Source organism: Lethenteron reissneri, chromosome 58 (genome assembly GCF_015708825.2).
Source record: "Lethenteron reissneri isolate LAM-NWPU_2019-01 chromosome 58, ASM1570882v1, whole genome shotgun sequence".
Taxonomy (NCBI): domain Eukaryota; kingdom Metazoa; phylum Chordata; class Hyperoartia; order Petromyzontiformes; family Petromyzontidae; genus Lethenteron; species Lethenteron reissneri.
In genome coordinates, this window is record NC_083836.1 from 2,386,462 (window position 1) to 2,403,588 (window position 17,127).

Consider the following 17,127-nt stretch of genomic DNA (forward strand, 5'->3'; position numbering starts at 1 on the left):
GTAATTGCTTTTGGAATTAGGGATGCTGAAAGGTCACGGCAGAGTCAAGAATCTACGTCTTTGGCCGTCAGTTGGCACTGATGTGTATGTGTGTGTGTAGCCGGCCATGCAAATCGAAGGTTCGCGGGAAGGACAACTCAACACAAAAAGCAGTTCTAAAGTAATGAATTTGTCAATCTAGATGATGATTTAAACGTGCATAGCTCCAGTGGCTTCATAACATCGGAAGGGAAGAGCTTTCCAGACGGCCACAGAAGCGCATTTGAAAGCGCCGCGCAATGCGGTGACCACCGTCTTTGTTCGATGTCCGAACCAAAATCCTCTGCTATTGCGAGGTGATGATGGCCTTTTGCTCCTTGACGAAATCAGCAAAGCTATTGTGATTCATATTCTTAGGTTTTTTCGGTAAAGTCACGTAGGTAAAACATTTAAAATAATAAAAGTAAAATAAAAAAAAAATCACGACGTTTCGGAGGCAACACAAGCTTCCGTCTTCAGGTGGAACCGTCACAGCCACGACAGCCGTATACTTGATACAGCTGTCGTGGCTGTGTCAAATATACAGCTGTCGTGGCTGTGACGGTTCCACCTGAAGACGGAAGCTTGTGTTGCTTCCGAAAGGTCGTGATTTTTTATTTTGTTTTATTTTACTTTAATTAATTTAATTTTTTTACCTACGTGACTTTACCGAAAAAACCTAAGAATATGAATCCTTGCAGTCACGAAAGCTTCAAATCTAGAACTATTGTGATTCATTTGTTGGCAAACACTTTGTGTGTAATGAGTGCCAAGTGCTTGCCACAAATGAACCACAACATCTTGAGAAAATGTCAGCCGATGCACACAGCCCTTGGGAGAGTAGCACCTCGGCCAATACTACAGGCTTGCCTGGCTCTACGCTGAATAGTAGTATGGTAGTAGATGCATTAGAAAGAATTTAACAAAGGGAGCACGTATTTAGAAACATGCGTGATTCATCTTCTTGGTTCTTTCGGTAAAGTCACGCTGTCTCCCCGACAGACCTAGTCTTCACCTGAGGACGGCTGCTTGCGTTGTGGCCGAAACGTCGTGAGAATTATTTTATGTTTTATTTTTATTATTTCCCTTCTACGTGACTTTACCGAAAGAACGAAGAATATGAATCCCTGCAGTCACGAAAGCTTTAAATCGAAACATGCGTGATTAATATTCATATGATTTTGCTGCTGTAAATGTCCACGTGCTGATAAGCCACTTCGTTGAGTTATCGTTTGTGGTGGCCAGGTCACTTCTCAAAAAAGAAGCTAATTGCTCAGTGAGCCTTAGCTGGTAAGGTAAAAAATATATAGTTTTGTTTAATTTGTTTTGACTTTGCACTCCTATCGTGATTTTGGATTGCTTGCTGTTGTAACTTGCTAACCCGCCCCTACTGGATACCTGCGGAAAATAGCTCTAGAGCTCATCGGTTTCCTCCAGTAAAAATATTCTGATTTTGAGAAAGGCGGCCACCCCGAAGCAGATTGAACGTGTAAACAGGATAAAATTAATCCGCGACAGAATAAATGACAAATTATGTTCATGTCGAAGGAAGCCAATCAGCGTCAACGGAGGCTTGTGTTGCTTCCGAAACGTGATTTAATTTAGCTTTCATTTTGTATTTTATTTTCACCTACGTGACTTTACCGAAAAAAACAAAGAGTATGGATCCTTGCAGTCACGAAAACTTCAAATCTAGTGGCATCTATCTTGGTTTTTTTTAATGGTACGGTAGGAAATTCCGAATATAGAAGTTTCTCTCATCATTCTTCTGGAAGCCTCTCTCTCTGCCTCTTCTGGAAGACTCCCTCATCAATCTTCTGGAAGATTCCCTTTCTCTGCTACTTCTGGAAGACTCTCTCTCTCTCTCTGCCTCTTCTGGAATACTCTTTCTCTGCCTCTTCTGGAAGACTCTCTCATCACTCTTCTGGAAGATTCTCTTTCTCTGCCTCTTCTGGAAGACTCTCTCATTACTCTTCTGGAAGCCTGTCTCTCTCTGCCTCTTCTGGAAGACTCCCTCATCAATCTTCTGGAAGATTCCCTTTCTCTGCCACTTCCGGAAGACTCTCTCATCACTCTTCTGGAAGACGCTCTCTCTCTCTGCCTCTTCTGGAAGACTCTCTCATAAATCTTCTGGCAGGCTCTTCCTCTGCCTCTTCTGGAAGACGCTGTCATCAATCTTCTGGAAGACTCTTTTTCTGCTTCTTCTGGAAGACTCTCTCATCAATCTTCCGGAAGACTCTCATCAATCTTCTGGAAGACTCCCTCTCTGCCTCTTCCGGAAGACTCTAATCAATCTTCTGGAAGATCTCCCTCTCTGCCTCTTCCGGAAGACTCCCTACTTCTATAAGCCTCCCTCAACCACTCATCTTCTGGAAGACGTCTTCCGGAAGCGGATGATCCTCCCCACCGAAACGCCGTCCGCGCGACGCCCGTCTCCTAGCAACGTGTTGCCGCCGCTTCGCTCGTCATGGCGGACCGCGGTTCGTGAGGCGACGACGTTTCGCTTCGAGTCCTCGACTCAAGCTTCGAGTCCGCAACTCAAGCGCCGTGAGTTCCTCGTGGGGCGGGAGACGTAGGGGGGCATGGCGTGAGCGTGCACGCACCTGCAGAGGGGGGCAGAGGGGGGTCTATTTGTATCTTGTGCGTCTGTGTGCAGTGCCGGATGATGCCAGTGTGAGGCCTGCAGCATTCGTTATAAAGTGACCCAAATTAAATGTTAAAACACGTGAATATTAAAACGCGTAAATGTTTTACTTGCTTGGTAAAGTAATTGTGTCTTTTCATTTGCTATACAGCCAGATAATAGACAAATCGCTAAGCTTAAACACCCGGTCGTTCGTAAAAGTTTAAGGCGGTATAGTACTATAGTAATAGAGCAAGTGCAGAATCACTGAATTGGAATTGATAGTAATTTTAGCTGTGACGGTCCCACCTGACGACGGAGACTTGTGTTGCCTCCGAAACGCCGTGATTTATTATTTTATTTCTATTATCATTTAGAAATGTTTTATTATTTATTTTTATTTTTACCTACGTGACTTTACCGAAAAAAACCTAAGAGTATAGATCTCCCACTCTCGATCTCCCTTCAGTGTTGGCCCTTCCACCAGCAGTGACGTGAGTGGTTCAATTGCAGGGCTGAGCCTTTTAGCTACGACAACGCTGCACGCTATGTTACCCCCCCTCCCCTTCGCATGTGTTCTGGACGTTTGTTTGCAAAACGTCTGTCTGTCCGTGCCTTCCACGTGCAGAGACGGAGGAGGGTGAGGGAGACTCACTCGCAGGACAGACATGCGGCTGAAAAGGTTCCTACTGCGGTATTACCCGCCAGGTAAACGCTCGTAATACCGTGGTTTTTATTACACGTTTTTTATTAAACTCACTCTTGTCTGTTGCTGTTGTCGTATCCTCAAATCTTGTAACTTAATTTTAAGCCACTTCCCAATATGGTATCGACTTGGTAAACTTGGTATACTTGTCATACTGATGACAATGCTATATTCTATCATAAAAAATTTAAATATATTTTTTTAAACAATCTTTTTACACGCTTTCTATTAACTCACTGTTGTCGTCGTTGTTGTACCCTTATGTCATACTCATCTTCTTGGTTCTTTCGGTAAAGTCACGTAGAAGGGAAATAATAGTGTGAACAATCAACTTCAAGGACAGTGCATATATTATCAGAGTTATGTTTTTTGTTTGCATTATGGCTGCAGGTATTGTGTTCTATGCAAACATGACTCCTTGTAAAAAAGGTGTCAGTTTTGTTGCCAGATAGAAGGGTAAAAAAACCAATTATCAAAGAAAATTAAATTATAGAGTACAGTACGACGTATCGATTGCAATCGAAACGTCGTACTCTATTCTTTAATTTATTTTCTTTCTACGCGACTTTACCGAAAGAACCAAAGGGTAATTCCTGCAGTCACGAAAGCTTCAAATCAAGTGTTGTACACACCTGTCTGTCGCAAGGCATCATTCTGGAGTACGAGCACCACTGGGCAGCTGAAGACCAAGTCGATTGACCTGCTGGACCTCAGCCCAGAGTGAGTGGAGTCCCCCTCCCCCTTCCTTGAGGACATCTGTAAAAAAATAGATTCATAGCTCATCAGATTCCTCCGGTCCGCTACTGCCCCTGACCCTTGTCCTTGTATCTCTCCGCCCGTCTCTCTCCCCGTCTCTTCTTTAATGCATCCATCTGTTCATCTGTCCATTGGCCTGGCTGTTACGTGTGCCTATCCATTTGTCGTTCCATCTGCCTGTCCGTCTGCCCCACTTGTCCGTCTGTCCGTTGGCCTGTCTGTCTACCCGCCTGTACATCTGCCCGTATCCACGTGTGTGTGTGTGTGCGTGTCCGTCGTGCGATGACGGTGCCAGCACGGACGTGGCGGCCGTGGTTGGGGATATCGTGGCCTCTGAGCCGCTCGTGACGCCGTCCCGGGCCCCGCAGGTGCGCCAGCTGGTCGAGAGGCTCTTGGGAAAACTCCAGCAGGCCAGCGACCGCCCGTTCCATCTCTTCAAGGTATCCACCCGCCCGCTCACCCCCTCGCTCGCTCACTTGCCTGCCCGCCCGCTCGCTTGCCTGCCCGCCCGCTCACCTGCCCGCTCACCTGCCCGCTCGCTCGCCTGCCTGTACGGCCGTTAGTTTGTTAATTAGGTTGACGCGTTAAGACCTGCAGAGGTTGGAATGAATGCGCCACTTTTGAATGTTTCTCGGGTTTCCGTCCCAGTTTCTTGGGATTGTCCCCCAAGATTCGAATCCCCCGTGGGGTCGACCTGCATGCTCGGGACACGCTCGGGACACACTAGGGACACACGTTGATTTGCTAGGGACATGCGGACATGCTAGGGACACTTTAGAGACACGCGCACACAAAAAAAGGCTTCATCTTTTGAGGCCTCCCCTACCCCAAAGATTATGAGCCCCACGGGGTTTGCGCTACAGGGAGACCTAGACCCTGAAGCTGGACATCTGTGAAAAATAACTTCATAGGTTATCAGATTCCTCCTCCAGTCGAAATAAATAATCTGGAACACCTTGGCTAACCGAAGAAACATTTAACTTGTCAAGCAAATAAAAGTCAGAGCTGAAGACATCCAAACAGAAATTAAAGTTGATAAAATGTCTCAATAAATATCGCCACATTTTCTCCATTCTGCCATCTCTGTCCTCATTTAAACCAACCGTGTTAAAATCTCTAAAGTTTTAAGTGTGAATGTAATTTTACAACATAATTGTTGTTAAGTTTTTTTTTCATATCTGTAAATTGTGGAATACTTCGATGTTGACCTGCTGGCTGAGTCACTCCCTCCCCCTTGACAAAGAGTTTCTTGGCTCTACGGGCTTTACTCAGTGGGAAATAAAACTTCTGAAACCGATTCGGAATTTCATTTTGCACTTTCTGTCGCTAAATTCCAGCTCTGTGTGACTTAGGCACGGCAAGCCTCTCTCTCACGCATCTCCATGTGTGTGTGTGCATGCGTCTCCGCGTGTGTGCATCCATCTCTGTGTGTGTGTGCTTCTCCGTGTGTGTGTGCTTCTCTGTGTGTGTGTGTGCGTCTCCGTGTGTGTGCATGCGTCTTCACGTGTGTGCATCCATCTCTGTGTGTGTGTGCTTCTCCGTGTGTGTGTGCTTCTCTGTGTGTGTGTGTGCACGCAGGTACTCAGAGCTCACATCCTGCCCCTCACCAACGTGGCCTTCAACAAGTCCGGTGAGAGGTGAGCCTGAGACCCCGTGTCCCCGTGTCTCAATATCCCATGCTTGTGCGTCTCCATGTCCTCTTGTTACCCCCACGTCTCTGTTGCTTTGTACCCAGACTTCCATGCTTGTGTGTCTATGTGTCCATGTACACGTGTTCCCATATCTCTGCGTCCCCTCCCCCATGTCCCCCCCCCTTCCGTGTCTCCATGTCTCTTGTGTGCCCCCCCCTGTGTCCCTATGTCTCTGTGTCCCCTCCCCCATGTCCCCCCCCCCCCCCCCCCCCCCGTGTCCCCCAGCTTCATCACGGGAAGCTATGACCGCACGTGCAAGGTGTGGGACACGGCGAGCGGAGAGGAGCGACTCACGCTGGATGGACACCGTAACGTCGTGTACGCCATCGCCTTCAACGTCCCCTATGGGTACGCGCGCACACGCACGCAGCTCCCTCGCGTGCGCACGCAGCTCCTTCGCAGCACACGCAGCTCGCTCATAGCTGTTTCACAGCTGCTCACACACAGCTCACACACACACAGCTCACACACACACAGCTCACACACACACAGCTCACACACACAGCTCACACACACAGCGCACACACACACAGCACATACACACACACACAGCTCACACACACACAGCTCACACACACACAGCTCACACACACAGCTCACACACACACATAGCTTACACACACACAGTTCACACACACACATTTCACACACACACACCTCACACACACAGCTCACACACACACAGCTCACACACACACAGTTCGCTCACACACAGCTCACACACACAGCTCACACACACACATAGCTTACACACACACACAGCTCACACACACACAGCTCACACACACAGCTCACACACACACACAGCTTGCTCACAGCTGCCTCAGCTCTCTTAGTCGACTTGTATCCCCATTCCCCCCACTTCTCATTTGACCCCCCCCCCCCCCGCTCCCCCCACTATGTGTCGTAACCCCCCCACTTCCCTGTGACTCCTGCCTCCCCTCCCCATCCCCCCCTGACCCTACAGGGATAAGATCGCGACGGGGTCGTTTGACAAGACGTGCAAACTATGGAGTGCACAGAGCGGGCAGTGCTGCCACACGCTGCGCGGACACTCAGCCGAGATCGTGAGTGGGGGGGTGGGGGGGAGGGGGGGGGTGGGGGGGAAGGGGGGGTGGGGGGGTGGGGGGGCACTCGGCCGAGATCTTGAGTGGGGGGTTGTGGGATGAGGAGGGTGATGGCGAGGATGGCGGTGATGATCACGGTAAGGGTGTTGATGATGGTGGTGGTGGTGATATTTCAGCATCAGTTACACCATCGACGTGGTGGTAATGATGCTGATGGTCACGATGATGGCGATGGTGGTAATGATGCTGACGATCATGGTGGTGGTAATGATGCTGATGGTCACGATGATGGCGATGGTGGTAATGATGCTGATGGTCACGGTGATGGCGATGGTGGTTATGATGCTGGCGATCATGGTGATGGTGATGATGGTGATGGCGATGGTGGTAATGACGCTGATGGTCACGGTGGTGATGGTGGTGGTGTTGGGGTTGGCTTATCCCTCGCTCTCCCCGCGTTCTCTACAGGTGTGTCTGGCGTTTAACCCAGCCAGCACACTCGTGGCCACCGGGAGCATGGACGCAACGGCGCGACTCTGGGACGTGCAGGCCGGCACGGAGGCAGCCACGCTCACCGTATGCACGGCTCACGGCTCACCGCATCAGCAGCTGGGCATTGGGCAGGCTGTCATGCAGCTCGCATGCCCAGCCACCCCATGCCCAAGCAGCTTCTGTTTTTGCCGGATAGAGGGGGATAAATGCACGCAGCAACGGGCTAGAGAAGAGATGGGCTGATGGGTGAGTGAATGAGTGGATGAGTGAGGTTGGTCAGTTGGTAGGTGAGTGAGTTGAGTAGAGGTGAGTGTGTGAGTGGGTGATTGGGTAAGTGAGTGAGTGAGCGGGCGAGTGTGTGAGTGGGTGGGTGAGTCAGTGAGTGGGAGAGTTGGTAGGTGAGTGAGCACGGGTGAGTGCGAGTGTCTAAGTAGGTGTGTGTGTTGGTAGGTGAGTGGGTGGGTGGGTGTTTGAGTTGGTCGATAAGTGAGTCAGCGAGTGAGTGGGTGGGTGAGTTGGTAGGTGACTGAGTGAGTGCGCGTGAGTGTGCAAGCGGATGGGTGAGTGAGTGTGTGTGTGAGTTGGTAGGTGAGTGAGTGCGCGTGAGTGTGTAAGCGGATGGGTGAGTGAGTGTGTGAGTTGGTAGGTGAGTGAGTGGCGAGTTGAGCCTAAACAATAACCGGCATTTCATTAAATGCTTGTAGTACCGTTTGGATGTGCAAGGTGGTGGTCTAACAACACAAACTTGGTCAGAGCATTCGACATGTCCTTACGCCAATGAGTCTCATGAATCAAAATCCACGCGTGTGAATGCTATATATGCGTTTTATGTATGTGCACAGGGACACACTGCGGAAATCATCTCGCTGGGCTTCAACACGACGGGAGATCAGCTGATCACCGGCTCCTTCGACCACACGGTGTCCGTGTGGGACGTCAGCACGGGCAGGTAAACCCCCCCCACCACCTCCCCCCGCTCTCAACTTCAGCCACAGCCTCTCGACTGCTGGATGAAGGCCTCTCCTGGCCGTCGCCGCTGACGCGCACGAAGCGATCTCGTCGTCGCTCCATCTCCGCGGTGAACGTCCTCTTCGCTGGGCGGCAGGCGGAGGGAGGCTGCCGTGCTGTCACCAGTGTCGCCCATTGGCCGTTGCACGTGATGACGTTATCGGGGGAGGGCGGGGGGGGAGGTGGAACGAGCGAATCGGTCGTTGTGCCGCAAATCCCGACGGGAACGCTGATCCATTTCTCGATCTCCAGTAGCGACACGATTTTACAATAACGTTTCGTTCACATCGGATCCTCTTTACGAGAGTTGTTGTGAGCCCCGGGTCACACACACGGATGGACAGATAGATGGACTGAGGGACGGACGTACGGATGGACCGACGGACGGACTGGAGACAGTGTGTGTGCTCGCACTCCTGCTGTGTGACTGTGGCTTTGCTGTGCGATGGGCACAGGAGGAGCCACGCTCTGATCGGGCACAGGGGGGAGATCAGCAGCACGCAATTCAACTGGGACTCTTCGCTCATCGCTACCGGCTCCATGGACAAGACGTGCAAGGTGCGCGCGTGTGTGCGTGCGTGTGTGCCCGCCTACAACGTGCGTACCCATGTCTGTGTGCCTGTGTGTACCTGTGTGTGTGTGCATGCCCGTGCGTGTCTACCCCTGTGCGTACCCATGTCTGTGTACCTGTGTGTGTCCGCGTGTGTGCTCGCGTGTGTGTGCATGCCCGTGCGTGTCTACCCCGTGCGTACCCATGTCTGTGTGCCTGTATGTGCCCGCGTGTGTGCATGCCTATGCGCGTCTATCCATTAATGTGTGTCTGTGTACATATGCTTATGTGTGTGTGCTTTTATGGGGAGCGGTGGCGCAGTCACACACCTGTGACGATTATCTGAACTGGTCCTGGACCTCCCCTAGGTCAACTCAGCCTGAGATGAGTACCTGGTGCGATGTGTAAGCATCGCCACTGGGGAGACAAAGGCGGCCGGGTGTGGTGCTGGCCACCCACACCCCTGCGTGTGCCGTGCCGGCCTTCGTAGGTGCTACCCGCTCACAGCACTTGGCCCATCAGTCTGTTGAAGGCTATACGGGGGGTCTTTGTCTTTGTAGCTGTGGGACTCGAGAAGCGGACGCTGCGTGGCCACGCTGGCTGGCCACGAGGACGAGGTGCTGGACGTGAGCTTTGACCTCACGGGGCAGCTGGTGGCCACCGCCTCTACCGATGGTGAAGCCACCAACACAACCGCCACCACACAACCACCACAAAACCACCACCGCCACACCGCGTCATGTGTTGTGCGTCACCTGTCATGCGTTCCGTGCCGTGCGTTGTGTGCCGTGCATCATGTGTCGCGCACCATGGGCCGCACGTATGCACGTATGTACATTTAACTTCATTGGGACCTCATTTGCCAGTAAAAAATATCATAATTGTTTTTTTACCCTTCTATCTGGCAACAAAACTGACACCTTTTTTTTACAAGGAGTCATGTTTGCATAGACCACAATACCTGCAGTCATAATGCAAAAAAAAACATAACTCTGATAATGTATAGTACGCCTTTTGGCGTCATCTGGTCCAACCCATGTGAGACTAGGCTCTAAGGAAAGCTGTCTCGGGTGTGGACCAATCAACTTCAAGGACAGTGCATATATTATCAGAGTTATGTTTTTTGTTTGCATTATGACTGCAGGTATTGTGGTCTATGTAAACATGACTCCTTGTAAAAAAGGTGTCAGCTTTGTTGCCAGATAGAAGGGTAAAAAAACAATTATCATACATTTAACTTCTCTCTTTCCCACTGTACGTAGCCAACCATGCCGATCGGAGGATTGCATGTCGCGTGACGTACGTCATGCGCCACGTGTCTTGTACGACGCCGTCGCGTGTTGTGCTGTCGCGCAGGCACGGCACGGGTGTACAGCACGGCGGAGCGAACCTGTATCTCCAAACTGGAGGGGCACGACGGGGAGATTTCCAAGGTAGGGACCCGAAACGAATCAAAACTCGGGATCCGCGTTGGCGGTGGTCACAGCTCTACGGCAGCATCAGCCGCCGTGCGCCCCGGTCTCGCCCCGGCCTCGCAAGTGAAGCAAAGGTTGAGCCCGGATAGCGTTTGGATGTGTGAGCACCAAGCGGTGCCAGGTGTTGTAGGTTGTGGGTGGAGGGTGCGGGGGGGGTTAGTGCAGCAAAAACTCAGAATGTTTATTTCGACTGGAGGAGGAATCCGACGAGTTATGAAGCTCTTTTTCACAGATGCCCAGCGCAGGGAGCGGGGGTCGGAATGTTGCAGCAACAAACAAAAACACGACATGAGTGCAGAGTACAGTGGTCCAGTCGGTTAACGATACTAATTGCTTCCACGAAAACCATCGTCGATTGAAATGATCGTTAATCGAATACAGGAAATACTTGATAATAGTTTTTTTACCCTTCTATCTGGCAACAAAACTGACACCTTTTTTTACAAGGAGTCATGTTTGCATAGACCACAATACCTGCATTCATAATGCAAACAAAAAACATAACTCTGATAATTTATGCACTGTCCTTGAAGTTGATTGGTCCACACCCGAGACAGCTTTCCTTAGAGCCTAGTCTCACATGGGTTGGACCAGATGACGCCAAAAGGTGCATTATGACTCCAGGTATTGTGGTCAATGCAAACATGACTCCTTGTAAAAAAGGTGTCAGTTTTGTTGCCAGATAGAAAGGGTAAAAAACCATCTTCTTGGTTCTTTCGGTAAAGTCACGTAGAAGGGAAGTAATAAAATAATAAAAATAAAACATAATAAACTTCCCTTCTACGTGACTTTACCGAAAGAACCAAGAAGATGAATCCCTGCAGTCACGAAAGCTTTAAATCGAGAGGTAAAAAAACAATTATCATATTTTTTACTGGCAAATGAGGTTCCAATGGTGAATCTGAACATCGTTCAACGGTGGCATCGTAAGCCGTAGGACGACTGCATAGGAAAGGTAAGAAAGAGTAAGAATCCTCGCTCGCCTTTGGGGGTGGTTTGAGCTCTGGTGGTGTGGCCGCTCTCCCTGCCGGGGGGCACCAGGTGTGCTTCAACGCACAGGCTACCCGCGTGCTCACGGCGAGCTCGGACAAGACGGCGAGGCTCTGGGAGCCGCGGTCCGGACGCTGCCTCCAGGTGCTCGACGGACACACGGAGGAGATCTTCTCCTGCGCCTTCAACTACGAGGGGGACTCGATCATCACCGGTACGCACACAGAGTTGAGAGATTCCACGGCCGGCGCGTTTGGGCGCAGGCGCTGTTAGCGGCGCACGAAGGGAGCCGGTGGCGAACGCCACTCGCGGCCGGCTTTGTCTCGCCCCTGCTGATGTTTGCGTACCACAACATACACCTATTGAAACTATGAAATCAAACTTTAAACTATTTTTTTTATTTTACCATGTAAGGCTCATTGAGCTATACATAGCTCTTCTGCAGAAGCAAGCGACTATGGCAAATGATAGCTCAACTAATTGGCTTATCGTGCGCAAATTTATAGCAGCCAAATACTCAAAACGCGTGAGAAAAATCCACGTGACCACGGAGAGAGAGACACGCAAACTCCAAATATACAGGCGTCAGGGTCGGGATCGAACCCATAAACTCCTGCGTACCAGGCGAGGGAGTTAACATCTCGCCACTGTGGCTCAGTGGACCTAGGGGAGGCCCACGACCGATTCCGATATTCCCCGCTGATATTTGGTCGCGAGCGGGAATTGAACTCTGGTTTGCCGAGTTGGTAGGTAGCGCAGGGCGCTAACCACATCCACATGACACCCACTGGCACACATCGCCAAACGTGCCGTCGCACACGTTGCGTCAAAGATGGTGTTTTTGCGCGCGCCGTGCGGTGTCTCGCAGGCAGCAAAGACAACACGTGTCGAGTGTGGAGGGTGTAAAGACTGAGGAGGCTCGCGTCATCATCAGCAGCCATGATCAGTCCGCTGCTGGATGAAGGCCTCCCCAAAGGCCTTCCCAAGCCTGCGACGGCAACCGGTCTACCCACCTCGTGGTCTGCACGCCACACGGGCTGATTTTATAGCTCCATCTCCTCGGTCGGACGTCCATTCTCCGCCCTCCACGCGTGCTCTCTGCTTTGTCTGCCACTCGGAACATCGCGTCTCCTGCCCAAGCCCCCACTGCACTGCTCGCGATGATGATGCTGCCCCAGAAGAACACGCGCGCCACCTTTCACACAAGCCAATGGGCTGTAATATAAATGTACTGCCCCGTTGTCAATTTCAATGCTGGAGATGGAGGCCTCGCCAGGCTGCGTTGGTCACAGGGGATGTTAACAGTTAACGTGATTGTGTGTCTACAGCACACTCGGTGGCAGCTGTACAAGATGATTAACAAAAAATAATGCAAGGCTTTCTGGCGATAATGCAGGAGGCGGTAAGATGTTTAAACACCAAATAGACACCGATTAACTTGATGCTTGATACTGGCATTAACGGCGCCGTGAACGGGCGTCAAAAAATCCGCTTCGCTGTGCGAATTAGAAAGTCGTCCTCCTCGACAAATCCCATGCAGAAGGGCACGAGTTCTCATCAGCTGCGCCAGCCCGCTCTGTCGCGATGCCACAATCCCGGTCAAGGTGCATCGTTCGGGGCAACGTTGGGGCTACGTTGGACCAACGTTGGCACGCTAACCGGCGATGCTTCCCGCTGACTCGCCGCTGTTTCCACAGAGAGCCCAATAAAAGTTCGCCGGACTTTTTGAGCATCGGAACCAGCAATGTTTATTGGGGCACGTTGCCATTTCGCAAGGTGGTGGGCGAGGGTGCTTATGGGCCCTCTACAAACACGGCCCGTGTGTGTGTGTGTGTGCCGCAGGGTAACAACACAAGGGACCTTTGTCCCCTTCTTTTTTCTTGTCGTATGGCTGCTGCTGCTGCTGCAGAACAACAACTACAATCTCACATTCAGGCAACCACGTCAGGAGCAAGCGGAGTTTATCATGGCTGTGATGTCTCCTTTGTGATTGTGGACCGGGGCATTGCGTCGTCACACGTTGTATGGTCTGTTCTGGATGACCACACTCACATACAACTGGAGAGTTTATTTTTAATTTGTGCATCATTAGGTATCTGCATCTGCTGCCGTGGTTTGTGCCGATGCAGTTTAGGGTGGACCATGAACTTCGTGGGAGATCTTGCGTTGAGCCTTTCACAAGCGGTGTTTGTTTTGCGAGTTCTTCTTAATTGCATTCAGCTCTTCAAGCTCCACAAGCTTTGTCCCCTAACAGAGCACGAGAGAACAGCTTCTCCAGCCATCGTGGGCACGCTCCATTGCTCTGTGCTGTCACTCCATTATTAAAGATAATATAATATAAACGGTAATTTGCATGAAGTAGGATTTCTGCGAAGTTCTAGCTCCTGCAGAGGGAGGGCTTCTTACTACTATAGAGTCACTAGATCACTACTTAAATTAACGGGGGATAACACATTTCTCTGGAGGGAGCTGGTAGTAACGTTGGGTTGCTCGGTCAATGGCCTGCAGGGTCAACGTCGGCGTGGTGTATTCCGCAAATATGCCCGACTGAGGGCGGGCACAAGCCGGCGTGAGTAGGTTAAATGTTGAGTTTTATAAGGGCACCACGGGGTGACCAGCCCCTCCCCACCCAGCCCCTCCCCATCCAGCCCCTCCCTGCACGACGGACGGACACAATAATCCCCTGTGGGCTGGTGGAACCAGTGGGTTCCTACCAGTATAAATAAAGCGTATGAGTACAAATTGCATAGGTACGGAAATTCCTGCCGATTTTTTAACAATGCAAGCTTGGGGCAAGGCAGCGAAACATCAACAGTCCCAGACCACACCAAGACAACAACACGCAGCTGTAGGAGACCCTCAATCCCATGGTAAGTTCACATTGAACCATCGATACACAACGGGTCAGGATTAAGGTTACAAATCACGTTTCCAAATGTGGTCGTAGCCGTCTAGTGAAGGCGCCCAATCCTCCAGCCACGGTGGCGAGATGTTAACCATCTCGCCTGGTATGCAGGAGGTCGTGGGTCCGATCCTTCCTGCTGTATATTTGGAGTTTTGCATGTTCTTTCTCTCTCCCCGTAGTTTTTCCCCCTCCACATTCTATAAGCTTTTGGTCGCAATAAAATTCCACGCGATGAGAAAGTTGGGCCATCATTTGTGGTGGCCAGGTCACTTTTGAAAAAGAGTTAAGTAGCATATTCTTAGGTTTTTTCGGTAAAGTCACATGACTTTACCGAAAAAACCTAAGAATATGAATCCTTGCAGTCACGAAAGCTTCAAATCTAGAATTAAGTAACAGTTCGGTGGGGCCTTACCTGGTAAAATAAAAAAAAGGTTTATAGTAGAATCCCATTAACATATTCTTAGGTTTTTTCGGTTAAGTCACGTAAGTAAAACATCAAAATAAAAATAAAATGAAAATAAATCACGACGTTTTACTTACGTGACTTAACCGAAAAAACCTAAGAATATGAATCTTTGCAGTCACGAAAGCTTCAAATCTAGAATCCCATTAACCTCCACTGCCCGGCTCGCTCCGAGACCCAAGAATTGCGGAACAATTTGCTGGACGCTATGAACTTGCACGTGGTGATAGGCCACATCGATGGGCTATAATGTGTGGTCAGGTCGCTTCTGAAAGAGCTACATATAGGGGCCGTCCATAAATGACGTCACGCACCTAGGGGGGGGGCGGGTCAGACATTTGTGACGAGGGGGGGGGGGTGAGAAATGTGACGTTACATAAAAATGCGCAACTTTAAATAAATATGAACAACACGTTCTACTTAATTAAATATATTTTTTAATAAATGTTTTTTCTACAAAATCAGAGTGCAGCGCCACATTAAATACGCACGACAATGACAATAGTTTAAAGCGATTTGAAGCATGTTTTATATATTTTTTGGGGGGGGGCAGAGCTTTGTGACGTCATATTTGAGGGGGGGTCTGACTTTGTGACGCCGTGTGACGAAGGGGGAGGGGGTTAAAAAATCGCGTGACGTCATTTATGGGCGGCCCCATAGCTTAGTGAGACCTGAGCTGGTACAATAAAACAAAGTTGTACTGTACTAGTAACGAACTGGCATGGTCTGTTGACGTGACAAACCTTACTAATTGGTTGTATCGGATGCTGGCGGGTTTTACAACATTTATATTTACACGATCTAACCCAACAAAAACAACTATTATGGAGGATATCGGTCGCGAAAGCCTTCGTGTTAAACTAACAATTTTTTCTTCTTGGTTCTTTCGGTAAAGTCACGTAGAAGGGAAATAATAAAAATAAAACATAATAAAATAAAATTCTCACGACGTTTCGGCCACAACGCAAGCAGCCGTCCTCAGGTGAAGAACAGGGCTGTCGGAAAGACAGTGTCCGAATTCGGACGCTGTCTTTCCGACAGCCCTGTTCTTCATTTTATTATTTCCATTCTACGTGACTTTACCGAAAGAACCAAGAAGATGAATCCCTGCAGTCACGAAAGCTTTAAATCGAAATGTAACAATTTAAAAAAAAATGTATTTCTCCCTTGTGATGGGACTTTGTCGGATGAACGTTGAGATGTATAAGGGCACGGGATTCAAGTTCAAGTTCATTTATTAGGTATAGCCCTGTGAGCCATTCAGCTCTTGAATCGGGTGCAACCGCAACAAAAACAAAAACATGAACAAAAAACATCTTAAAGTGAATATGTGACTAAGTGCAAACAGAAAATTCAAGAAAAGACAGCAAAAATATTGCAGAAAAAGCACCGTACACCAACGCTGTGTGCAAAAATCTCAGTGGGATGCAAGTCAAACAATAACAACCACAAGACAACTTAGATTAAGGCCATCAGTCTAACTCTGTACTACAACAAACAAACATGGTTAAACCAATACACTTTTCGAAATCACCAAAATAAAGCCATGAAAGCAATGAAAAAGCAATCATAGGAACTGTGAAGACCAATAAGGTCTGAATTGGTGTGTAATAAGGTAGGTCACTGATAAGGGGTTGACAGGTTCGGAGTGTCATTAACCTCCAACTTCCCAGTTGAACACGTGTAGGCATTCTTGACCAATATCATCCATAATACAGGTTTTTCTGAGTTCGATCGCGTAAATACGTGACGTTATTGGCCGTGCCGGGTGGTGGCGGGTTTAACGACACGTTTATATTGACGCCATCTAACCCACTTCGCAGTTCATTCGCGAAACCCCCAATAAAATATAATTCATCGCGGAGCAATTCGCGTTTCCCACCCAAACAACCAACGGAGTTCAAGTGACATTTGTGACGTCACACAGCAGGTATTCGATAAAACGAGCCCTCCCCACACACACACAGAGATACATGACGTCACCGGGGGGGTGAGTCTCTTGTGACGTAGCTAAAGTGGGCGGGTTCGAAGGGAACTTGATGATGACGTTGAAAAAATCTGCGCCTAAATGAAGGTGACGTCATAGCAAGTTTGCGGTGACGTCACAAATTATCGGCTTTTGATACAGAATTAAAATATTTATTTAATACTGGAGGAATCCGATCATCTTTAAATCTTTTAGGATTCATGATAACATCAGAAAACACTTTTGTATGCAATTCTTATCAGATCCCATAGTGTTAAAAACTCTCCAACTCTCAATTCACTCCTTTGCCTCTTGATTAATGTGCTATGAAAGAAGGTCCATTGCCCGAAACGTTCCCTATTATATACAAAGAGCGAGAGAGTTTTGACGGCCGCGCTGTGTAATTAACAAATGTGT

At 49.3% G+C, this 17,127-nt stretch overlaps 1 protein-coding gene across 1 annotated transcript; it reads left to right on the forward strand.

Moving 5' to 3' along the window:
• The first annotated feature begins 2,405 nt into the window (after positions 1 to 2,405).
• Positions 2,406 to 13,098, forward strand: LOC133357509 (dynein assembly factor with WD repeat domains 1-like). The gene is given in 15 exon segments (XM_061575473.1): positions 2,406 to 2,565; positions 3,270 to 3,349; positions 3,994 to 4,019; positions 4,021 to 4,067; positions 4,399 to 4,543; positions 5,682 to 5,740; positions 6,020 to 6,142; positions 6,762 to 6,861; positions 7,330 to 7,437; positions 8,196 to 8,302; positions 8,817 to 8,919; positions 9,472 to 9,586; positions 10,268 to 10,344; positions 11,428 to 11,590; positions 12,245 to 13,098. Coding segments are annotated over 14 exon segments (1,251 nt in total). The 5' UTR covers positions 2,406 to 2,565; positions 3,270 to 3,309; the 3' UTR covers positions 12,283 to 13,098.
• Positions 13,099 to 17,127: the final 4,029 nt, after the last annotated feature.